The 25,919-nt window shown below is 49.3% G+C and overlaps 1 protein-coding gene across 1 annotated transcript in view; it reads left to right on the top strand.

Moving 5' to 3' along the window:
• eif2ak2 (eukaryotic translation initiation factor 2-alpha kinase 2) overlaps positions 1-25,919 on the top strand; it is a 140,408-nt gene that overhangs the window by 39,718 nt on the left and 74,771 nt on the right. The window contains exons 3-6 of the mRNA XM_070884643.1: positions 4,991-5,123; positions 9,941-10,083; positions 18,022-18,151; positions 24,099-24,172. Coding sequence (XP_070740744.1) covers positions 4,991-5,123; positions 9,941-10,083; positions 18,022-18,151; positions 24,099-24,172 — 480 coding nt within the window. The remainder of the gene's footprint in view (positions 1-4,990; positions 5,124-9,940; positions 10,084-18,021; positions 18,152-24,098; positions 24,173-25,919) is intronic.

The following is a 25,919-nucleotide window of genomic DNA, read 5'->3' on the forward strand; positions in this document are numbered from 1 at the left end:
CAAGCTCTCTCTCTCTCTCTCTCCCCCCCAGGCTCTCTCTCTCTCTCTCTCTCCCTCCCAAGCTCTCTCTCTCTCTCCCCCCAAGCTCTCTCTCTCTCTCTCTCCCCCCAAGTTCTCTGTCTCCCCTGCAAGCTCTCTCTCTCTCTCCCCCCAAGCTCTCTCTCTCTCCCCCCAAGCTCTCTCTCTCTCTCTCTCTCTCCCCCCAAGCTCTCTCTCTCTCTCTCTCTCCCCCCAAGCTCTCTCTCTCCCTCTCTCTCCCCTGCAAGCTCTCTCTCTCTCTCTCCCCCCAAGATCTCTCTCTCCCCTGCAAGCTCTCTCTCTCTCTCTCTCTCCCCTGCAAGCTCTCTCTCTCTCCCCTGCAAGCTCTCTCTCTCTTTCTCCCTCTCCCCAATCTCTCTCTCTCCCCCCAATCTCTCTCTCTCCCCCCAAGCTCTCTCTCTCCCCCCAAGCTCTCTCTCTCTCCCCCCAAGCTCTCTCTCTCCCCCCAAGCTCTCTCTCTCTCCCCCCAAGCTTTCTCTCTCTCTCCCCCCAAGATCTCTCTCCCCTGCAAGCTCTCTCTCTCTCCCCCCAAGCTCTCTCTCTCTCTCTCCCTCCCAAGCTCTCTCTATCTCTCCCCCCAAGCTCTCTCTCTACCCTGACAAGCTCTCTCTCTCTCTCTCTCCCCCCCAAGATCTCTCTCTCCCCTGCAAGCTCTCTCTCTCTCTCCCCCCAAGCTCTCTCTCTCCCCCCAAGCTCTCTCTCTCTCCCCCAAGCTTTCTTTCTCTCTCTCCCCCCAAGATCTCTCTCTCCCCTGCAAGCTCTCTCTCTCTCCCCCCAAGCTCTCTCTCTCTCTCTCCCCCCCTCAGCTCTCTCTCTCCCCCCCCCCAAGCTCTCTCTCTCCCCTGCAAGCTCTCTCTCTCTCCCCTGCAAGCTCTCTCTCTCTCCCCTGCAAGCTCTCTCTCTCTCTCCCCCCCCCAAGCTCTCTCTCTCTCTCTCCCCCCCTCAGCTCTCTCTCTCCCCTGCAAGCTCTCTCTCTCTCCCCTGCAAGCTCTCTCTCTCTCCCCTGCAAGCTCTCTCTCTCTCCCCCCCCCCCACCAAGCTCTCTCTTTCCCACCGTCCCCCCATCCCCCCCGCCCCCGGCTCTCTCTCTCTCTCCCCAAAGTTCTCTCTCTCTCTCTCCCCCCCCAGGCTCTCTGTCTCCCCTGCAAGCTCTCTCTCTCTCTCTCCCCAAGCTCCCTCTCTCTCTCTCTCTCTCCCCAAGCTCTCTCTCTCTCTCTCCCCCCAAGCTCTCTCTCTCTCTCTCTCTCCCCCCAAGCTCTCTCTCTCTCTCTCTCTCTCCCACCAAGCTCTCTCTCTCCCTCTCTCTCTCTCCCCTGCAAGCTCTCTCTCTCTCTCTCTCCCCCCAAGATCTCTCTCTCCCCTGCAAGCTCTCTGTCTCTCTCTCTCTCTCTCTCCCCTGCAAGCTCTCTCTCTCTCCCCTGCAAGCTCTCTCTCTCTCTCTCTCTCCCCCAATCTCTCTCTCTCCCCCCAAGCTCTCTCTCTCTCTCCCCTCCCGAAGCTCTCTTCCCCCCCCCAAGCTCTCTCTCTCCCCTGCAAGCACTCCCTCTTTCTCCCCCCAGTGTCTCGCTCTCTTCCCCCCCCCCAAGCTCTCTCTCTCCCATGCAAGCTCTCTCTCTCTCTCCCCCCAAGCTCTCTCTCTCTCTCTCTCTCCCCCCAAGCTCTCTCTCTCTCTCTCTCTCCCACCAAGCTCTCTCTCTCCCTCTCTCTCTCTCCCCTGCAAGCTCTCTCTCTCTCTCTCTCTCCCCAATCTCTCTCTCTCCCCCCAATCTCTCTCTCTCCCCCCAAGCTCTCTCTCTCCCCCCAAGCTCTCTCTCTCTCCCCCCAAGCTTTCTCTCTCTCTCTCCCCCCAAGATCTCTCTCCCCTGCAAGCTCTCTCTCTCTCTCTCTCTCTCCCCTGCAAGCTCTCTCTCTCTCCCCTGCAAGCTCTCTCTCTCTCTCTCTCTCTCTCTCCCCAATCTCTCTCTCTCCCCCCAATCTCTCTCTCTCCCCCCAAGCTCTCTCTCTCCCCCCAAGCTCTCTCTCTCTCCCCCCAAGCTTTCTCTCTCTCTCTCCCCCCAAGATCTCTCTCCCCTGCAAGCTCTCTCTCTCTCCCCCCAAGCTCTCTCTCTCTCCCTCCCAAGCTCTCTCTATCTCTCCCCCCAAGCTCTCTCTCTACCCTGACAAGCTCTCTCTCTCTCTCTCTCCCCCCCAAGATCTCTCTCTCCCCTGCAAGCTCTCTCTCTCTCTCTCCCCCTCCCAAGCTCTCTCTCTCCCCCCAAGCTCTCTCTCTCCCCCCCAAGCTCTCTCTCTACCCCCCCAAGCTCTCTCTCTCCCCGCAAGCTCTCTCTCTACCCCCCAAGCTCTCTCTCTACCCCCCCAAGCTCTCTCTCTACCCCCCGAAGCTCTCTCTCTCTCCGCAAGCTCTCTCTCTACCCCCCAAGCTCTCTCTCTACCCCCCCAAGCTCTCTCTACCCCCCAAGCTCTCTTCTACCCCCCCAAGCTCTCTCTCTCTACCTCCCAAGCTCTCTCTCTACCCCCCAAGCTCTCTCTACCCCCCCAAGCTCTCTCTCTCTACCCCCCAAGCTCTCTCTCTACCCCCCAAGCTCTCTCTCTACCTCCCAAGCTCTCTCTCTACCCCCCAAGCGCTCTCTCTACCCGCCAAGCTCTCTCTACCCCCCCCCCAAGCTCTCTCTCTACCCCCCAAGCTCACTCTCTACCCCCCAAGCTCTCTCTCTACCCCCAAGCTCTCCCTCTACCCACCAAGCTCTCTCTCTACCCGCCAAGCTCTCTCTCTCTACCCGCCAAGCTCTCTCTCTCTACCCCCCCAAGCTCACTCTCTACCCCCCAAGCTCTCTCTCTACCCGCCAAGCTCTCTCTCTACCCCCCGCCGACCCGCTTCTCTCTCTCTCTCTCTCTCTCCCCGACCCACTTCTCTCTCTCTCTCTTTCTCTCTCTCCCCGACCCGCTTCTCTCTCTCTCTCTCTCTCTCCCCGACCCACTTCTCTCTCTCTCTCTCTCTCTCCCCGACCCACTTCTCTCTCTCTCTCTCTCTCTCTCCCCGACCCGCTTCTCTCTCTCTCTCTCTCTCTCCCCGACCCACTTCTCTCTCTCTCTCTCTCTCTCCCCGACCCGCTTCTCTCTCTCTCTCTCTCTCTCCCCGACCCGCTTCTCTCTCTCTCTCTCTCTCCCCCCGACCCGCTTCTCTCTCTCTCTCTCTCTCTCCCCGACCCACTTCTCTCTCTCTCTCTCTCTCTCCCCGACCCGCTTCTCTCTCTCTCTCTCTCCCCCCGACCCGCTTCTCTCTCTCTCTCTCTCTCCCCCCGACCCGCTTCTCTCTCTCTCTCTCTCTCCCCCCGACCCGCTTCTCTCTCTCTCTCTCTCTCTCCCCGACCCACTTCTCTCTCTCTCTCTCTCTCCCCCCGACCCGCTTCTCTCTCTCTCTCTCTCTCTCCCCGACCCACTTCTCTCTCTCTCTCTCTCTCCCCCCGACCCGCTTCTCTCTCTCTCTCTCTCTCCCCGACCCGCTTCTCTCTCTCTCTCTCTCTCTCCCCGACCCACTTCTCTCTCTCTCTCTCTCTCCCCCCGACCCGCTTCTCTCTCTCTCTCTCTCTCCCCGACCCACTTCTCTCTCTCTCTCTCTCTCTCCCCGACCCGCTTCTCTCTCTCTCTCTCTCCCCCCGACCCACTTCTCTCTCTCTCTCTCTCTCTCCCCCCCCCACCCCCCTGACCCACTTCTCTCTCTCTCCCCCCGACCCGCTTCTCTCTCTCTCTCTCTCTCTCCCCGACCCGCTTCTCTCTCTCTCTCCCCCCGACCCGCTTCTCTCTCTCTCTCTCCCCGACCCACTTCTCTCTCTCTCTCTCTCTCTCCCCGACCCACTTCTCTCTCTCTCTCTCTCTCTCCCCGACCCGCTTCTCTCTCTCTCTCTCCCCGACCCACTTCTCTCTCTCTCTCTCTCTCTCCCCGACCCGCTTCTCTCTCTCTCTCTCTCCCCCCGACCCACTTCTCTCTCTCTCCCCCCGACCCGCTTCTCTCTCTCTCTCTCCCCCCGACCCGCTTCTCTCTCTCTCTCTCTCTCTCCCCGACCCACTTCTCTCTCTCTCTCTCTCTCTCCCCGACCCGCTTCTCTCTCTCTCTCTCTCCCCCCGACCCGCTTCTCTCTCTCTCTCTCTCTCTCCCCGACCCACTTCTCTCTCTCTCTCTCTCTCTCCCCGACCCACTTCTCTCTCTCTCTCTCTCTCTCCCCGACCCACTTCTCTCTCTCTCTCTCTCTCTCCCCGACCCGCTTCTCTCTCTCTCTCTCTCCCCCCGACCCGCTTCTCTCTCTCTCTCCCCCCGACCCGCTTCTCTCTCTCTCTCCCCCCGACCCGCTTCTCTCTCTCTCTCTCTCCCCCCGACCCGCTTCTCTCTCTCTCTCTCTCCCCCCGACCCGCTTCTCTCTCTCTCTCTCTCCCCCCGACCCGCTTCTCTCTCTCTCTCTCCCCCCCCGACCCACTTCTCTCTTTCTCTCTCTCTCTCCCCGACCCGCTTCTCTCTCTCCCCCCCCCACCCCCCTGACCCACTTCTCTCTCTCTCTCTCCCCGACCCACTTCTCTCTTTCTCTCTCTCTCTCCCCGCACTCTTCACTCAAACTACCGCTGAGAAAGGAACTGGTCCTGGCTGCCCGCTGCCTGATCGGAGGTTCGGAGCCGCTAATGGATCGGAGGCAGTGGAGGCAACATGTCATTCCGGTTCTGGTTCCGGTTTCAGATCCGACGCCTTGGCGGAGAGGGTGCGTGGGGAGAGGAGATCATGCACAGAAAAGGGTTAGTGTAAATTGCGGATTCGGTGTCTCTTTGTCCTAACTCTTGATCCCGACGCATGTGCAGAAGCGAGAGTTAGGTCAAATAGTCACTCCGTATCAATGTACAGACGGGAAAGAAGAAACGTTTAATTTGCTGCTCTTAGCCCAATGTTCCTATTGCTTTCCTTTAGCTTCACATACAATGCACAAATTGGTGATGAAATATTCCCCAAAGCCGATGGCAAAACCAAGAAAGAAGCTAGATACAATGCGGCTAAAAGTGCTGTTGGGACGTTGAAACATCGGAATGCGAACCATGACGCAGTGAGTAATGTGTGTTGCACTAACATTGACACCCTCGGGCAACATTGGTTCCCCCCCATGGCCAACATTGGTTTCCCCCCCCCATGGCCAACATTGGATCCCCCCCATGGACAACATTGGTTCCCCCCCCCCATGGACAACATTGGTTCCCCCCCCATGGACAACATTGGTTCCCCCCCCATGGACAACATTGGTTCCCCCCCATGGACAACATTGGTTCCCCCCCCATGGACAACATTGGGTTCCCCCCCATGGTCAACATTGGTTCCCCTCCATGGCCAACATTGGTTCCCCCCCATGGACAACATTGGTTCCCCCCCATGGACAACATTGGTTCCCTCCCCATGGACAACATTGGTTCCCCCCCCCCATGGCCAACATTGACCCTCCCCCCCCATGGCCAACATTGACCCCTCCATGGCCAACATTGGTTTCCCCCCATGGCCAACATTGGTTCCCCCCGATGGCCAACATTGGTTCCCCCCATGGCCAACATTGGTTCCCCCCCATGGCCAACATTGGTTCCCCCCCATGGCCAACATTGACCCCCCCCATGACCAACATTGACCCCCCCAATGGCCAACATTGACCCCCCCCAATGGCCAACATTGACCCCCCAATGGCCAACATTGACCCCCCCCATGACCAACATTGACCCCCCCATGACTAACATTGACCCCCCCATGGCTAACATTGACCCCCCCATGGCCAACATTGACCCCCCCCATAGCCAACATTGACCCCCCCCATGGCCAACATTGAACCCCCCCATGACCAACATTGACCCCCCCATGACCAACATTGACCCCCCCATGACCAACATTGACCCCCCCCATGGCCAACATTGACCCCCCCCCCCAATGGCCAACATTGACCCCCCCATGACCAACATTAACCCCCCCCATGGCTAACATTGACCCCCCCCATGACCAACATTGACCCCCCCCATGACCAATATTGATCCCCCCCCCCCCCCATGGCCAATATTGACCCCACCCCATGGCCAACATTGACCACCCCATGGCCAACATTGACCTCGCCCAATGGCCAACACTGACCCCCCCCATGGCCAACACTGACCCCCCCCCACCCCCATGGCCCACATTGGTTCCCCCCCCCCGTGGCCAACATTGGTTCCCCCCCGTGGCCAACATTGACCCCCCCCATGGCCAACATTGACCCCCCCCATGGCCAACATTGACCCCCCCATGGCCAACATTGACCCCCCCCACCCCCATGGCCAACATTGACCCCCCCACCCCCATGGCCAACATTGACCCTCCCCACCCCCATAGCCAACATTGACCCCTCCCATGGCCAATATTGACCCCCCCAATGGTCAACATTGACCCCCCCCCCATGGCCAACATTGACCCCCCCCATGGCCAACACTCCCCCCCCCCACCCCCATGGCCAACATTGACCCCCCCCCATGGCCAACATTGACCCCCCCCCCCATGGCCAACATTGACCCCCCCCATTGCCAACATTGACCCCCCCCCCCATGGCCAACATTGACCCCCCCCCCATGGCCAATATTGACCCCCCCCATGGCCAACATTGAACCCCCCATGGCCAATATTGACCCCACCCCCCATGGCCAACATTGACCCCCCCCCATGGCCAATATTGACCCCCCCCCCCCATGGCCAACATTGGTTCCCCCCCATGGCCAACATTGGTTCCCCCCCATGGCCAACATTGGTTCCCCCCCCCATGCCCCCATGGACAACATTGGTTCCCCCCCCATGGACAACATTGGTTCCCCCTCATGGACAACATTGGTTCCCCCCCATGGACAACATTGGGTTCCCCCCCATGGCCAACATTGGTTCCCCTCCATGGCCAACATTGGTTCCCCCCATGGACAACATTGGTTCCCCCCCATGGACAACATTGGTTCCCTCCCCATGGACAACATTGGTTCCCCCCCCCATGGCCAACATTGACCACCCCCCCCCCCATGGCCAACATTGACCCCTCCATGGCCAACATTGGTTTCCCCCCATGGCCAACATTGGTTCCCCCCCATGGCCAACATTGGTTCCCCCCCATGGCCAACATTGGTTCCCCCCCATGGCCAACATTGACCCCCCCCATGACGAACATTGACCCCCCCAATGGCCAACATTGACCCCTCCAATGGCCAACATTGACCCCCCCAATGGCCAACATTGACCCCCCCCCATGACCAACATTGACCCCCCCATGACTAACATTGACCCCCCCATGGCTAACATTGACCCCCCCATGGCCAACATTGACCCCCCCCATGGCCAACATTGAACCCCCCCATGACCAACATTGACCCCCCCATGACCAACATTGACCCCCCATGACCAACATTGACCCCCCCCATGGCCAACATTGACCCCCCCCCCCCAATGGCCAACATTGACCCCCCCATGACCAACATTAACCCCCCCCATGGCTAACATTGACCCCTCCTCCATGGCCAATATTGACCCCCCCATGGCCAACATTGAACCCCCCCCATGGCCAATATTGACCCCCCCATGGCCAACATTGAACCCCCCATGGCCAATATTGACCCCCCCCCCATGGCCAACATTGACCCCCCCCATGGCCAATATTGACCCCCCACCCATGGCCAACATTGGTTCCCCCCCCCCCATGGCCAACATTAGTTCCCCCCCCCCATGGCCAATATTGACCCCTCCTCCATGGCCAATATTGACCCCTCGGCCAATGTTCCTTCCTCAACTGACAAGAGCAAAACCAGCTTAACTGCTTCTTCACCTGATTTGCTGATTTTCCATGTTTGTGATGGCAACTGTGACTGTTTTTCCAAACAAATTTGTTAGTTCTGAAGCACTGTCGGACATCCTGAGGGCACAATAAGGCGCTATATGAGTGCAAATTCTTTCTTTCTTTAAAGGGTTGCCAAGATAACATTCCCCGAATCCCAAGGCACAAGCAAGCCTTTGACTGGGTGCGACAAACAGTTCCAACTGAGTAACTACCTTACGGTCTCCCAGGGAATCCATGTCCATGGTGATCCAGTTCCTTTTCAAGTTGTTCTGTTGGATGGCTCATCCTCTATCTTTTGCTCTTTTAACTTCTCAAGGGCTGTGCCCTCTCTTATCCCCCGCCTCTGATTCTTCTTCGTATCAGGTATACTGATTCTTCATACACTGAGGCTCCATGATGGCCCACATGCTACACACATCACAAGGGTTCCCAGCTCTGCCCGTCACTACCTAACCTAATCCACTCATTGCTGATGACCGCACACCATCTGTATCAACCTACTTCAGCTTGTACATCCTCATAATGTGGAGGAATGTGAAATTATCCACTTTAGTAGGAAAAATAGAAAAGCAGAGTATTTTTTAAGTGGTGAGAGATTGGGAAATGTTGGTGTTCAGAGGGACCTGGGTGACCTTGTACATGAATCACTGAAAGTTAACAGGCAGGTACAGCAAGCAGTTAAGAAAGTAAATGGTATGTTGGCCTTTATTACAAGAGGATTTGAGCATAAGAAGACATCTTACTGCAATTATATAGAGCCCTGGTGAGACCGCACCTGGAGTATTGTGCACAGTTTTGGTCTCCTTATCCAAGGAAGGATATACTTGCCATAGAGGGAGTGCAACGAAGGTTCACCAGACTGATTCCTGGGATGGGGAGATTGTCCTATGAGGAGAGATTGAGTAGACTAGGCCTATATTCTCTAGAGTTTAGAAGAATGAGAGGTGATCACATTGAAACATACAACATTCTTCCAGGGCTAGACAGGGTAGATGCAGGGAGGATGTTTCCTCTGGCTGGGGAGTCTAGAACCAGGGGTCACAGTCTCAGAATAAGGGGTCGGCCATTTAGGACTGAGATGAGGAGAAATTTCTTCACTCTTTGGAATTCTCTACCTCAGAGGACTATGGAAGCTGAGTCGTTGAGTATATTCAAGACAGAGATCGATAGATTTTTGGATATTAAAGGATATGGGGCTAGTGCAGGGAAATGGAGTTGAGGTAGATCAGCCATGATCTCAGTGAAATAGCTGAACCATTTACCCTTTTGTGCTCTCCATTCCCGCAAACGCTCCCATCTCCTTCACTTTTCTGTCAAATACTACTCTGTAGCTGTCAGTAAAGCCAGGACACCAAGTCTCTTCAGTCCTGATTTGGGCAACACTTCCTCCCTCAATCCTTCCTCCCTCAATCCTTCCTCCCTCAATCCTTCCTCCCTCAGTTCTCCCTCCCTAGATCCTCCCTTCCTAGATCCTCCTTCCCTAGATCCTCCTTCCATCAATCCTCCCTCCCTCAATCCTCCCTCCCTCAATCCTTCCTCCCTTTGTCTTTCAGCAAGTATGTGAAAGCAGGTAGCTGTTTTATTGTTGGATCGAGGAAGCGCGTACAATGCAGTGTTGAATTATTGGGGCTTCAGTGAAAGGCAAATGGGTCACTGACCTGCCCTTGACATCTGCTCAGGGACCAACTCGGTACGTTGACCAGGAGAGGGTTTGAGGGCACAGAAACAAGTTGTGATTGGCCAACATGCGCTTGTCGTTCCACACATGTCCCTGAATCAATGGTTGGCACCACTTTCTATTTCTCTCTAAGTGCAGGGGGATCGTCCGTTCCCAACCGGTTCTGACAACGTTAAAGTACAGTCACATTAAGTGACATTTCCCAATAGAATTACAGCAATATCCCATTAGTCTGAGGAGGTTAATGCTCTCAAAGAATGAGGAATCACCTTCAATCAGTAACTAAATGAGATGACTGCTTGTCGCTTTTTAAGCACCTTCAGTAATGGTTGTAAAAACAGTGCCTTTTGATTTGTCTTTGATGTAGTCTCCTGAGAGTAATTCTCGAACACCATCACCAGCCGGCATGGCAAACTACATCAGCAAGCTGAATGAGGCTGGGCAGAAGAAAGGCACACTACCTGACTACAGAGTTACCACAATAGATACAGGAGTGGATCACGTACAAAAGTAGGTTTACCTTTTTAAAAATAAATTATGTTTTCTGTCCTTTGTCTTTCTCAGCCCCCCATACAATATGCCGTAGCTGGATAATGGGACCGCCCCATGCAACTTATCATCTCTGGTTAATGGGACCTCCCCATACAGCACACTATCTCTGGTTAATGGGACCTCACCATACAGCACACTATCCCTGGTTAATCGACCTCCCCATACAACACACCATCTCTGGTTATTGGGACCTCCCCATACAGCACACCATTTCTGGTTATTGGGACCTCCCCAGGCAACACACTAGCGCTGGTTAATGGAACCTCCCCATACAATACACTATCTCTGGTTAATGGGACCTCCCCATACAACACACCATTTCTGGTTATTGAGACCTCCCCATACAACACACTATCGCTGGTTAATGGGCCCTCCCCATACAGCACACTATCTCTGGTTAATTGGACCTCCCCATACAGCACACTATCTCTGGTTAATGGGCCCTCACCATACAGCACACTATCTCTGGTTAATGGGACCTCCCCATACAACACACCATTTCTGGTTATTGGGACCTCCCCAGGCAACACACTACCGCTGGTTAATGGAACCTCCACATACAATACACTATCTCTGGTTAATGGGACCTCCCCATACAACACACCATTTCTAGTTATTGAGACCTCCCCATACATCACACTATCGCTGGTTAATGGGCCCTCACCATACAACATATTATCACTGGTTAATGGGACCTCCCCATATTGCACACTATCTCTGGTTAATGGGCCCTCCCCATACAGCACACTATCTCTGGTTAATGGGCCCTCCCCATACAGCACACTATCTCTGGTTAATGGGACTTCCCCATACAACACACTATCTCTGGTTAATTGGACCTCCCCATACAGCACACTATCTCTGGTTAATGGGCCCTCCCAATATAACATACTATCGCTGGTTAATGGGACCTCCCCATACAACACACTATCTCTGGTTAATGGGACCTCCCCATGCAGCACACTATCTTTGGTTAATGGGACCTTCCCATACAATACACTATCTCTGGTTAATGGGACCTCCCCATACAACACACTATCTCTGGTTAATTGGACCTCCCCATACAGCACACTATCTCTGGTTAATGGGCCCTCCCAATACAACATACTATCGCTGGTTAATGGGACCTCCCCATACAACACACTATCTCTGGTTAATGGGACCTCCCCATGCAGCACACTATCTCTGGTTAATGGGACCTCCCCATACTTCACACTATCTCTGGTTAATGGGACCTCCTCATACAGCACACTATCGCTGGTTAATGGGACCTCCCCATATAGCACACAATTCCTGATTAATGTGACCTCTCCATAAAACACACTATCCCTGGTTAATGGGCCTCCCCATACAGCACACAATTTCTGGTTAATGGGACCTCCCCATACAACACACTATCTCTGGTTAATGGGACCTTTCCATAAAACACACTATTTCTGCTAATGGGACCTCCCCATGCAACACACTATCTCTGGTTAATGGGACCTCCCCATACAACACACTATCTCTGGTTAATGGGACTTCCCCATACAACACACTATCTCTGGTTAATGGGACCTCCCCATACAGCACACTATCTCTGGTTAATGGGACTTCCCCATATAACACACTATCTCTGGTTAATGGGACCTCCCCATACAACACACTATCTCTGGTTAATGGGACTTCCCCATACAACACACTATCTCTGGTTAATGGGACCTCCCCATACAGCACACTATCTCTGGTTAATGGGACTTCCCCATATAACACACTATCTCTGGTTAATGGGATCTCCCCATATTGCACACTATCTCTGGTTAATGGGCCCTCCCAATGCAACACACTATCTCTGGTTAATGGGACCTCCCCATACAGCACACTATCTCTGGTTAATGGGACTTCCCCATACAGCACACTATCTCTGGTTAATGGGACCTCTGCATGCCACTGGTTACTGAGCCTCCCTATGCCACGTACGGTACTTGGCTAGGAGATCAGGTGGCAAATTGCCCACAAGAAGGTCTGAGATTTAGTAGGGATGACGCTCAGATGTATTTACTTATTTCTTAATTTCACTGTGAGGAAGTCGCTGGTTTCTGCTTGAGTATCTTGATGTTGCTGCTGACTCAACACACCGGGCATTGCAATCAGTAAGGCACACATTCCCACTTCACTGAGCAATGCGAGGCGGTGCCATCTCAAATAAGTCATTTTAATGGTCTTGCTATGGACCTATTGATGTAGGGTTCCTATTTTTTAGTAGCCTTGGAATGTTTTACTGGGTTAAAGGTGCTATATAAATGCAAGTTGCTGTTGTAGAATGGGAAGGATGTGCTAGTTTGCAAGTTCCTCCATAGAACAATGAGACAGGGATGGCTGAAGAGGTTACCCTGTTTCTCAGTATATCTTCATTCCTTTCACCTGTGCTCGCTGACCTACATTGGCTCCCGATCCGGCAACGCCTCCATTTAAAAATTCTCGTCCTTGTTTTAAATCCCTCCATTGCCTCGCCTCTCCTTATCTCTCTGATTTCCTCCAGCCCTATAAACCCCCCCGAAGATCTCTGCATTTCCTCCAATTGTGGCCTCTTGCGCATCCCTGATTTCCATCATCCAGCTGACTGGGCCCCCGCTGTGGAATTCCCTCCCGAACTCTCTCTCCTCCCTTAGGACGCTCCTTAAATCTACCTTTTGATCACTGTTCTAATATCCTCGTATGTGGCTCGATGTCAAATTTTGACGCTCATGTGAAGCGCCTTGGAATGTTTTACTAGCTTAAAGGTGCTATATAAATGCAGTTTGTTGTTGTAGAATGGGAAGGATGTGCCCGTTTGTAAGTTCCTCCATAAAACAATGAGACGGGGATGGCGCACTTTGATATTTTGAAGTATTCCATCTATTATCCCGGTCTAGCACGAACCAAACTTGCTCATCCAGGGAACCAGGTTGAAATGACAGTTAACGCTGGAGTTTGAATTTGAAGCCCTGTGAATATCAGGCCCATTAGAGGTACTTAATTACCCTGGTGTCCCTCTTCTGTCTTGGCTCTCGATGTCCCAACGCCTCAGGTTTAACATTCTCATCCTTGTGTTTAAATCCCTCCCTGACCTTGTCCCTCCGTATCTCTCTCATTTTCTTTTCTATTATTTCTGCCAAAATGAATAACCTCACACTTTCCCACATTATTCTCTATCTGCCAAATTTTTGCCCACTCACTTAGCCAGTCTATATCCCTTTGCAGATTTTTTGTGTCCTCCTCACAACTTTCTTTCCCACCAATCTTTGTATCATCAACAAACTTGGCTACATTACACTCAGTCCCTTCATTCAAGTCATTAAAATAGATTGTAAATAGTTGAGGACCCAGCACTGATCCCTGGGTCACCCCACTAGTCACTGTTTGCCAACTGTAAATGGCCCATTTATCCCGACTCTCTGTTTTCTGTTCGTCAGCCAATCCTCTATCCATGCTAATATATCACCCCCAACCCCGTGAACTTTTATCTTGTGCAGTAACCTTTTATGTGGCACCTCATCAAATACCTTCTGGAAATCCAAATACACCACATCCACTGGTTCCCCCTTATCCACCCTGCTCGTTACATCCTCAAAGAACTCCAGCAAATTTGTCAAACATGATTTTCCTTTCATAAAACCATGCTGACTCTGCCTGACTAAATTATACTTTTCCAAATGCCCTGCTACTGCTTCTTTAATAATAGACTCCTGCATTTTCCCAACGACAGATGTTAGGCTAACTGGTCTATAGTTTCCTGCTTTCTGTCTGCCTCCTTTTTTAAATAGGGGCATTACATTTGTGGTTTTCCAATCCACTGGGAACTCCCCAGAATCCAAGGAATTTTGGTAGATTACAACCAATGCATCCACTATCTCTGCAGCCACTTCTTTTAAGACCCTAGGATGCAAGCCAACAGGTCCAGAGGACTTGTCCACCTTTAGTCCCATTATTTTACCGAGTACTTCTCCTTTATTGACAGTGATTGTTTTAAGTTCCTCCCTCCCTATAGCCCCTTCATTATCCATTATTGGGATGTTTTTAATGTCTTCTCCCGTGAAGACCGATACAATATATTTGTTCACAGTCTCTGCCATTTCACTGTTCTCCATTATTAATTCCCCAGTCTCATCCTCTAAGGGATCAACATTTACTTCAGCCACTCTTTTCCATTTTATTTGGAAAGCAGTGACAGGATCGGTTCAAGTCAGCATGGATTTATGAAAGGGAAATCATGCTTGACAAATCTTCTGGAATTTTTTGAGGATGTAACTAGTAGAGTGGACAAGGGAGAACCAGTGGATGTGGTGTATTTGAACTTTCAAAAGGCTTTTGACAAGGTCCCACACAAGAGATTGGTGTGCAAGATCAAAGCACATGTTTTGGGGGTAATGTACTGATGTGGATAGAGAACTGGTTGGCAGACAGGAAGCAGAGAGTCGGGATAAACGGGTCCTTTTCAGAATGGCAGACAGTGACTAGTGGGGTGCCGCAGGGCTCAGTGCTGGGACCCCAGCTCTTTACAATATATATTAATGATTTGGATGAAGGAATTGAGTGTAATATCTCCAAGTTTGCAGATGACACTAAACTGGGTGGCGATGTGAGCTGTGAGGGGGACGCTAGGAGGCTGCAGGGTGATTTAGACAGATTAGGTGAGTGGGCAAATGTATGGCAGCTGCAGTATAATGTGGATAAATGTGAGGTTATCCACTTTGGAGGTAAAAACACGAAGACAGAATATTATCTGAATAGTGGCAGATTAGGAAAAGGGGAGGTGCAACGAGACCTGAGTGTCATGGTTCATCAGTCATTGAAAGTTGGCATGCAGGTACAGCAGGCGGTGAAGAAGGCAAATGGTATGTTGGCCTTCATAGCTTGGGGATTTGAGTATAGGAGCAGGGAGGTCTTACTGCAGTTGTACAGGGCCTTGGTGAGGCCTCACCTGGAATATTGTGTTCAGTTTTGGTCTCCTAATCTGAGGAAGGACGTTCTTGCTATTGAGGGAGTGCAGTGAAGGTTCACCAGACAGATTCCCGGGATGGCAGGACTGAAATATGAGCAGAGACTGGATCAATTGGGCCTTTATACATTGGAGTTTAGAAGGATGAGGGGGGGATTTCATAGAAACATATAAGATTCTGACGGGACGGGACAGGTTAGATGCGGGTAGAATGTTCCCGATGTTGGGGAAGTCCAGAACCAGGGGACACAGTCTTAGGATAAGGGGTAGGCCATTTAGGACTGAGATGAGGAGAAACTTCTTCACTCAGAGAGTTGTTAACCTGTGGAATTCCCTGCCGCAGAGAGTTGTTGATGCCAGTTCATTGGATACATTCAAGAGGGAGTTAGATATGGCCCTTACGGCAAAGGGGATCAAGGGGTATGGAGAGAAAGCAGGAAAGGGGTACTGAGGTGAATGATCAGCCATGATCTTATTGAATGGTGGTGCAGGCTCGAAGGGCCGAATGGCCTACTCCTGCACCTATTTTCTATGTTTCTATATACCTATAGAAACTCTTACTATCTGTTTTTATATTTCTTGCTAGTTTACTTTCCGGGGGCCCTTGTGCATGAATCCCAAAAAGTTAGTTTGCAGGTGCAGCAGGTAATCAGGAAGGCGAATGGAATGTTGGCCTTCATTGTGAGAGGGATGGAGTACAAAAGCAGGGAGGTCCTTCTGCAACTGTACAGGGTATTGGTGAGGCCGCACCAGGAGTACTACGTGCAGTTTTGGTCACCTTACTTAAGGAAGGATATACTAGCTTTGGAGGAGGTACAGAGACGATTCACTAGGCTGATTCCGGAGATGAGAGGGTTACCTTATGATGATAGATTGAGTAGACTGGGTCTTTACTCGTTGGAGTTAAGAAGGATGAGGGGTGATCTTAAAGAAACATTTAAAATAATGAAAGGGATAGACAAGATAGAGGCAGAGAGGTTGTTTCCACTGGTCGGGGAGACTAGAACTAGGGGGCACAGCCTCAAAATACGGGGGAGCCAATTTAAAACCGAGTTGAGAAGGAATTTCTTCTCCCAGAGGGTTGTGAATCTGTGGAATTCTCTGCCCAAGGAAACAGTTGAGGTTAGCTCATTGAATGTATTTCAGTCACAGATAGATAGATTTTTAACCAATAAGGGAATTAAGGGTTACGGGAGCGGGCGGGTAAGTGGAGCTGAGTCCACGGCCAGATCAGCCATGATCTTGTTGAATGGCGGAGCAGGCTCGAGGGGCTAGATGGCCTACTCCTGTTCCTAATTCTTATGTTCTTATTATTTTTTAATCGTTCTTTATTGGTTTTTAAAAATTTCCCAATCCTCTGGCCTCTCCCAAATCTGGGCCACTTTGTATGCCATTGTTTTCAGTTTGATACCATCCTTTATTTCCTTAGTTTACCACAGATGGTGATCCCTTCTCTTACAGTCTTTCCTTCTCATTGGAATATATTTTTGTTGAGAGTTATGTAATATATCCTTAAATGTCTGCCACTGCTCATCAACCGTCCCATACTTTAATCTATTTTCCCTGTCCACTTTAGCCAGCTCTGCCCTCATACCTTTGTAGTCTCCTTTATTTAAGCTTAGGATCCTGGTTTGAGACCCAACTTTCTCACCCTCCAACTGAATTTGAAATTCAGCCATATTATGGTCACTCATTCCTAGAGGATCCTTTGCTACGAGATAATTGATTAATCCTGTCTGATTACACAGTACCAGATCTAAGATAGCCTGCTCCCTGGTTGGTTCCGCAACGTACTGTTCAAGGAAACTATCCCAGATACACTCTATGAACTCTTCCTCAAGGCTACCCTGGCCAATTTGATTTGTCCAATCAATGTGAAGATTAAAATCGCCCATGATTATTGCCGTTCCTTTTTTACAAGCCTCCATTATTTCTTGATTTATACTTCATCCAACAGAGTAGGTACTGTTAGGGGCCCTATAGACTACGTCCACCAGCGACTTTTTCCGCTTAATATTCCTTATCTCCACCCAAACTGATTCAACATCTTGATCTTCTGAACCGATATCATTTCTCACTAACGCACTGATCTCATCCTTTATTAACAGAGCTACCCCACCAACTTTTCCTTTCTGTCTATCCTTCCGAATTGTCAAATACCCCTGAATATTTAGTTCCCAGCTAAATGCTTAAACAAACATCACTAAAACAGATTATCTGGTCATTATCACATTGCTCTTTGTGGGAGCTTGCTGTGCGCAAATTGACTGCCATATTTCCTGCATTACAACAGTGACTACACTTCAAAAGTACCTAATGAGCCGTAAAACGCTTTGAGACATCCTGAGATCGTGAAAGGTGCTATCGAAATGACGTGGCTTTCTCTTTGGCGTGGCATCCATTTATTTTCTTTATGCCTCTGTGTAAAGTACTGTGGGAATCTTTTTAATGTTAAAGCCAGATGCTTTTTAAAAATTAGTTCCTGGGATGTTGGGGTCATTGGCAATGCCAGCATTTATGGCTCATCCCTAATTGCTCTTTGGTAGAACTGATTGGCTTGCCTTGCCATTCCACAGTATTGTGGGTCTGGAGTCACATATAGGCCAGACCACGTAAGGATAGCAGATTTCCTTCCCTAAATGAGATTAGTGAACCAGATGGGTTCTTATGACAATCCGGTAGTTTCGTGGTCACCATTACTGATACTGGCTTTTTATTCCAGATTTATTTAATTCCCCAGCTGCCACGGTGGGTGTTGAACTTGAGTCTCTGGATCATCAGACCAGGCCTCTGGATTACTAGTCCAGTGACATAACCACTATGCTACTGTACCCTCATGTGGCAATACCTAATGCACCTGTCGGAGCAGGCTCAAGGGGCCAATGGCCTACTCCTGCTCCTATTTCTTATGTCTATGTTCTGTCGTTGTATTACAGGTTCTCTTGTAAAGTTATAATTGATCAAAAGGAATATCCGACAGGCTTTGGTGGAAGTAAACAGATTGCCAAACGCGAAGCAGCAAAGCTCGCCTATGAGGAAATTCACAAAATCCAGTCACCTTCCGAGGTATGGGTGTAGATGTGTGTAATTACATGGAGTATGTGCGCAAACGCGATTGGAGCATTGCAGCAAACGGAGGCGGAGAGTCGGGGGGGGAGAATGGGAAATCAGATAGGAAGTCTTCACTAGACTGCTCTCACAGCTGGCTAAGAGTGGTACTGGGCTTGTGTTGGAACTAGGTTACTTGCCCTTGCTATCCATCCAATTCCAGGAGTTATGTGATAGATGATTAATACGGGAAAATGGGGATGGTCAAATAATATTGGCAGAAAATCTATTTATGAAACATACGAATATTAGAAATAGGAGCAGGAGTAGGCCATCTGGCCCCTCGAGCCTGCTCCGCCATTCAATAAGATCATGGCTGATCTGATCTTGGCCTCAACTCCACTTCCCCGCCCACTCCCCATAACCCCTGACTCCCTTATCATTTAAAAATCTGTCTATCTCCACCTTAAATATATTCAATGACCCAGCCTCCACAGCTCTCTGGGGAAAGAATTCAAAGATTCACGACCCTCTGAGAGAAAGAATTCCTCATCTCAGTTTTAAATGGTGACCCCTTATTCTGAAACTATGCCCCCCTAGTTCTAGATTCCCCACGAGGTGAAGTATCCTCTCTGAATCTACCCTGTCCAGCCCCCTCATAATCTTATAAGTTTCAATAAGACCACCTCTCATTCTTCTAAACTCTATAGAAACATCCAGCTTAGTGTCATCTGCAAACTTGGAGATATTACACTCAATTCCCTCATCCAAATCATTAATGTATATTGTAAATAGCTGGGGTCCCAGCACTGAGCCCTGCGGCACCCCACTAGTCACTGCCTGCCATTCTGAAAAAGACCCGTTTATCCTGACTCTCTGCTTCCTGTATGCCAACCAGTTCTCTATTCACGTCAGTACATTATCCCCAATACCTTGTGCTTTAATTTTGCACACCAATCTCTTGTGTGGGACCTTGTCAAAAGCCTTTTGAAAGTCCAAATACACTACATCCACTGGTTCTCCCTTGTATACTTTACTAGTTACATCCTCAAAAAACTCTAGAAGATTTTCAAGCAGGATTTTCCTTTCATAAATCCATGCTGACTTGGACCAATCCTGTCACTGCTTTCCAAATGTGCTGCTATTTCATCTTTAATAATTGATTCCAACATTTTCCCCACTACTGATGTCAGGCTAACCGGTCTATAATTACCCGTTTTCTCTCTCCGTCCTTTCTTAAAAAGTGGTGTTACATTAGCTACCCTCCAGTCCATAGGATCAGATCCAGAGTCGATAGACTGTTGGAAAATGATCACCAATGCATCCACTATTTCTCGGGCCATTTTCTTAAGTACTCTGGGATGCAGACTATCAGGCCCCGGGGATTTATCGGCCTTCAATCCCATCAATTTCCCCAACATAATTTCCTCCTTCTCACTAGACCCTCGGTCCCCTAGTATTTCTGGAAGGTTATTTGTGTCTTCCTTCGTGAAGACAGAACCAAAGTATTTGAGTATGCCTAGTGGTTATACATCAATGTGAAATTTCCACTACTGTAATCTGCTTCTCACACTTTCCAAACACAGTCAGGTCAAAGATTTTAAATACTGCTCATACTTCTCGATCCAGTTTTAAGAGGAGCAGCAAGTTAATTTGGCAATGAAACGACGAGTAAATGCAATCCTCGCCTTCTGGTAGTGAACAGGATTCGCCCACTATACGCGGTATAACGTGGTCACGCTATTCCGGTATTTCATTATATAGCACGAACGGTCCACCTGTATAGTGTATGTTTGCCCAGGTACTTTCCAACTCCAATCTGACCTGCAGCTTTATTTAAACTGCGGTCCGTGCTTAGTACTTGCATCATCATTATCATCATAGGCAGTCTCTCGAAGCGAGGATGACTTGCTTCCACGCCAAAAAAAGGATGAGTTCACAGGTGTTTCAATGAAGGACCTAATATTCCAGATCCCGAACTACATCCTGAAACATAGAAACATAGAAAATAGGTGCAGGAGTAGGCCATTCGGCCCTTCGAGCCTGCACCGCCATTCAATAAGATCATGGCTGATCATTCACCTCAGTACCCCTTTTCTGCTTTCTCTCCATACCCCTTGATCCCCTTAGCCGTAAGGGCCATATCTAACTCCCTCTTGAATATATCCAATGAACTGGCATCAACAACTCTCTGCGGCAGGGAATTCCACAGGTTAACAACTCCCCGAGTGAAGAAGTTTCTCCTCATCTCAGTCTTAAATGGCCTACCCCTTATCCTAAGACTTATGTCCCCTGATTCTGGACTTCCCCAACATCGGGAACGTTCTTCCCGCATCTAACCTGTCCAGTCCCGTCAGAATCTTATACGTTTCTATGAGATCCCCTCTCATTCTTCTAAACTCCAGTGAATAAAGGCCCAGTTGATCCAGTCTCTCCTCATATGACAGTCCAGCCATCACTGGAATCAGTCTGGTGAACCTTCGCTGCACTCCCTCAATAGCAAGAACGTCCTTCCTCAGATTAGGAGACCAAAACTGAACACACTATTCCAGGTGAGGTCTCACTAAGGCCCTGTACAACTGCAGTAAGACCTCCCTGCTCCTGTATTCAAATCCCCTAGCTATGAAGGCCAACATACCATTTGCTGCCTTCACCGCCTGCTGTACCTGCATGCCCACTTTCAGTGACTGATGAACCATGACACCCAGGTCTCGTTGCACCTTCCCTTTTCCTAATCTGCTGCCATTCAGATAATATTCTGCCTTCATGTTTTTGCCTCCAAAGTGGATAACCTCACATTTATCCACATTATACTGCATCTGCCATGTATTTGCCCACTCGCCTAACCTGTCCAAGTCACCCTGCAGCCTCTTAGTGTACTCCTCACAGCTCACACCGCCACCCAGTTTAGTGTCATCAGCAAACTTGGAGATATTACACTCAATTCCATCATCTAAATCATTAATATATATTGTAAAGAGCTGGGGTCCCAGCACTGAGCCCTGCGGCACCCCACTAGTCACTGCCTGCCATTCTGAAAAGGACCCGTTTATCCCGACTCTCTGCTTCCTATCTGCCAACCAGTTCTCTATCCACGTCAGTACATTACCCCCAATACCATGTGCTTTGATTTTGCACACCAATCTCTTGTGTGGGACCTTGTCAAAAGCCTTTTGAAAGTCCAAATACACCATATCCACTGATTCTCCCTTGTCTACTCGACTCGTTACATCCTCAAAAAATTCCAGAAGATTTATCAAGCATGATTTCCCTTTCATAAATCCATGCTGACTTGGACCGATCCTGTCACTGCTTTCCAAATGCGCTGCTATTTCATCCTTAATGATTGATTCCAACATTTTCCCCACTACTGATGTCAGGCTAACCGATCTATAATTACCCGTTTTCTCTCTCCCTTTTTTAAAAAGTGGTGTTCCATTAGCTACCCTCCAGTCCATAGGAACTGATCCAGAGTCGATAGACTGCTGAAAAATTATCACCAATGCATCCACTATTTCTATGGCCACTTCCTTAAGTACTCTGGGATGTAGACTATCAGGCCCTGGGGATTTATCGGCCTTCAATCCCATCAATTTCCCGAACACAATTTCCCGCCTAATAAGGATATCCTTCAGTTCCTCCTTCTCACGAGACCCTCGGTCCCCTAGTACATCCTTTGTGAAGCCAGAACCGAAGTACTTGTTCAATTGGTCTGCCATTTCTTTGTTCCCCATTATAAATTCACCTGAATCCGATTGCAAGGGACCTACGTTTGTCTTCACTAATCTTTTTCTCTTCACATATCTATAGAAGCTTTTGCAGTCAGTTTTTATGTTTCCGGCAAGCTTCCTCTCGTACTCTATTTTCCCCCTCTTAATTAACCCTTTGTCCTCCTCTGCTGAATTCTAAATTTCTCCCAGTCCTCCACTTTACTGCTTTTTCTGGCTAATTTGTATGCCTCTTCCTTGGCTTTAACACTATTCTTAATTTCCCTTGTTAGCCACAGTTGAGCCACCTTTTACTCCAGACAGGGATGCACAATTGTTGAAATTCATCCATATGATCTTTAAAGGTTTGCCATTGCCTATCCACCGTCAATCCTTTAAGTATATTTTGCCAGTCTAATCTAGCCAATTCGCGCCTCATACCGTCAAAGTTACCTTTCCTTAAGTTCAGGACCCTAGTTTCTGAATTAACTTTGTCACTCTCCATCTTAATAAAGAATTCCACCATATTATGGTCACTCTTCCCCAAGGGGCCTCGCACAACAAGATTGCTAATTAGTCCCTTCTCATTACACATCACCCAGTCTAGGATGGCCAGCTCTCTGGTTGGTTCCTCGACATATTGGTCTTGAAAACCATCTTTAATACACTCCAGGAAATCCTCCTCCACCGCATTGCTACCAGTTGGTTAGCCCAATCAATATGTAGATTAAAGTCGCCCATGATTACTGCTGTACCTTTATTGCACACATCCCTTATTTCTTGTTTGATACAGTCCCCAATCTCACTACTACTGTTTGATGGCCTATAACTTCCACTAGCGTTTTCTGCCCTTTGGTATTCCGTAGCTCCACCCATACCGATTCCACATCATCCAGGCTAATGTCCTTCCTTACAATTGCATTAATTTCCTCTTTAACCAGCAACGCCACCCTGCCTCCTTTTCCTTTCTGTCTATCCTTTCTAAATGCTGAATACCCCTGGATGTTGAGTTCCCAACCTTGGTCACCTTTGGAGCCATGTCTCCGTAATGCCAATTACATCTTATCTGTTAACTGCTATCTGCGTAGTTAATTCGTCCACCTTATTCCGAATACTCCTCGCATTGAGGCACAGAGCCTTCAGGCTTGTCTTTTTAACACACTTTGACCCTTTAGAATTTTGCTGTAAAGTGGCCCTTTTTGTTTTTTGCCTTGGGTACCTCTGCCCTCCACTTTGACTATTCTCCTTTCTGTCTTTCGCTTCTGTCTCCATTTTATCTCCCTCTGTCTCCCTGCATAGGTTCCCATCCCCCTGCCATATTAGTTTAGAGTGGAAGATGCCTTTATGTGTTTTTTTTTAATGTGTGGTGGCCGTTGCTCACCAGCCACCACACGGGGTTTGACAGAGCGAGGTCTTGGTCCAATGGCAAGGGTTAACCAGGACGACTGGAGACCTGCTCTGCTGCACAGACCTAGTGCGCGCACATATCGCAGTGTGGGCTGGGCCCGCGCTGCCCCTGGGCCCCGAACTCGCGCCTGCCCTGGGCTCACATCCCTTCACAGTCTCTCGCTGCTCCTTCGCCCCGACCTCGCCGCTCCTGTTGTATCTGCCCACGCTCCAATCACCGACCCGGACCATGATGACATCACTCTTCGCTGCCTTTGCCCTCCTGCACCAGCTCGCCCTGTACCTTGAAATCGTACACCGCCACGCCACAAATAGCCGCCATTCCTTTTATGGCCCCGATCTGCCGCTGATGGTCTTTCGCAGGTGGGGGCCGCCACACTGATAGGAAATAGGAGATGGTTAAATGGTGGAAGTGATCGCACGGGATAACAGGGAGCGAGAAATTAAAGACATTTATGAGGCACGGAAAACATTTGAACAGCTGAGGAGGTGGGTGTAGTGCAGATTGCAATGGAAGGACAGAAAAACTGGGAGAAGAGAACCAAGGGTGCAGACCCTCCCTGCCAGCACGGTGTTCCGATGGAGGGTGCCCACCCCAAGCACTCTGCCCCCAGCCCCGCCCCGGAGTACACCGACAGACCCATCTCCCCCAGCATCTCCTGCCACCTCAGGCGCAATAGTTCAGCTCTGCCGCTGCTAAAATGAAGCTAAGACTAGAGAACGACAAAGTGCCTGATGGAGAGATAAAGTGCCATTCCTTGAACTAGAGTTGTATCCAACGCTTGCTTGTCCTTCGAAACTGTTCAATTGGACACTAAGGTCTTCCTGTGTTCTCCCTTTATTTGGCAAAGCTATCACGAGATCTAAGGGATGAAGATGAGCCCAAGAATATTGACGAAGATTCCCCTGGCCATAATCTCAAAAGGTACAGTCAATTTTTGTTTTAAATGGCATCTTTTTCTTGTGACCTATTCTAAAAGATGGAATGCTGGATCCAAAAACCTGATTCACAGTGACTTAATATCTGATCTTTTTAACAAAGCCTGAGAAGTATTATCTCTCTCTCTCTCTCTTTCTTTCTCTTTCTCTTCCTCTCTATCTACCTTTGCCCATCTCTCCCTCTTCCTCCCTTTCTCTTTCTCTCCCTACCTCTGTATCTCTCTTTCACTCTCTCTCTGCCTCCCTCTCCCTCTGCCTCTCCTTCTCCCCCTCTCTCTCTTTCTCCTTCTCCCTCTCTCCCTCCTTCTCCCTTTCTCTCCTTCTCACTCTCTCTCCCTCTCTCCTTCTCCCTCCCTCAAACAGTAGTAGTGAAGTTGGGGACAGCATCAAACAAGAAATTAGGGATGTGTGCAATAAAGGTACAGCAGTTATCATGGGCGACTTTAATCAACATATTGACTGGTAGCAATGCGGTGGAGGAGGATTTCCTGGAGTGTATTAGGGATGGTTTTCTAGACCAATATGTCGAGGAACCAACTAGAGGGCTGGCCATCCTAGACTGGGTGATGTGTAATGAGAAAGGACTAATTAACAGTCTTGTTGTGCGAGGCCTCTTGGGGAAGAGTGACCATAATATGGTAGAATTCTTTATTAAGGTGGAGAGTGACACAGTTAATTCAGAGACTAGGGGCCTGAACTTGGGGAAAGGTAACTTCGATGGTATGAGACGTGACTTGGCTAGAATAGATTGGCGAGTGATACTTAAAGGGTTGACGGTGGATAGACAATGGCAAGCATTTAAAGATCACATGGATGAACTTCAGCAATTGTACATCCCTGTCTGGAGTAAAAATAAAATGGGGAAGGTGGCTCAACTGTGTCTAACAAGGGAAATTAAGGATAATGTTAAATCCAAGGAAGAGGCAAATAAATTGGCCAGAAAAAGCAGCAAACCTGAGGACTGGGAGAATTTTGTAATACAGCAGAGGAGGACAAAGGGTTTATTTAGGAGGGGGAAAATAGAGTATGAGAGGAAGTTTGATGGGAACATAAAAACTGACTGCAAAAGCTTCTATAGATATGTGAAGAGAAAAAGATTAGTGAAAACTAATCTTGCAGTCAGATTCAGGTGAATTTATAATGGGGAGCAAAGAAATGGCAGACCAGTTAAAACAAATACTTTGGTTCTGTTTTCACGAAAGAAGACACAAATAACCTTCCGGAAATATTAGGGGACCGAGGTCTAGTGAGAATGAGGAACTGAAGGATATCCTTATAAAGCGGGAAATTGTGTTCGGGAAATTGATGGGATTGAAGGCCGATAAATCCCCGGGGCCTGATAGTCTGCATCCCAGAGTACTTAAGAAAATGGCCCTAGAAATAGTGGATGCATTGGTGATCATTTTCCAACAGTCTATCGACTCTGGATCTGATCCTATGGACTGGAGGGTAGCTAATGTAACACCACTGTTTAAAAAAGGAGGGAGAGAGAAAACGGGTAATTATAGACCGGTTAGCCTGACATCAGTAGTGGGAAAAATGTTGGAATCAATTATTAAAGATGAAATAGCAGCGCATTTGGAAAGCAGTGATAGGATCGGTCCAAGTCAGCATGGATTTAGGAAAGGGAAATCATGCTTGACAAATCTTCTTGAATTTTTTGAGGATGTAACTAGCAGAGTGGACAAGGGAGAACCAATGGATGTGGTGTATTTGGACTTTCAAAAGGCTTT

This window comes from Pristiophorus japonicus, chromosome 7, assembly GCF_044704955.1.
Source record: "Pristiophorus japonicus isolate sPriJap1 chromosome 7, sPriJap1.hap1, whole genome shotgun sequence".
NCBI classification, from domain to species: Eukaryota; Metazoa; Chordata; class Chondrichthyes; family Pristiophoridae; genus Pristiophorus; species Pristiophorus japonicus.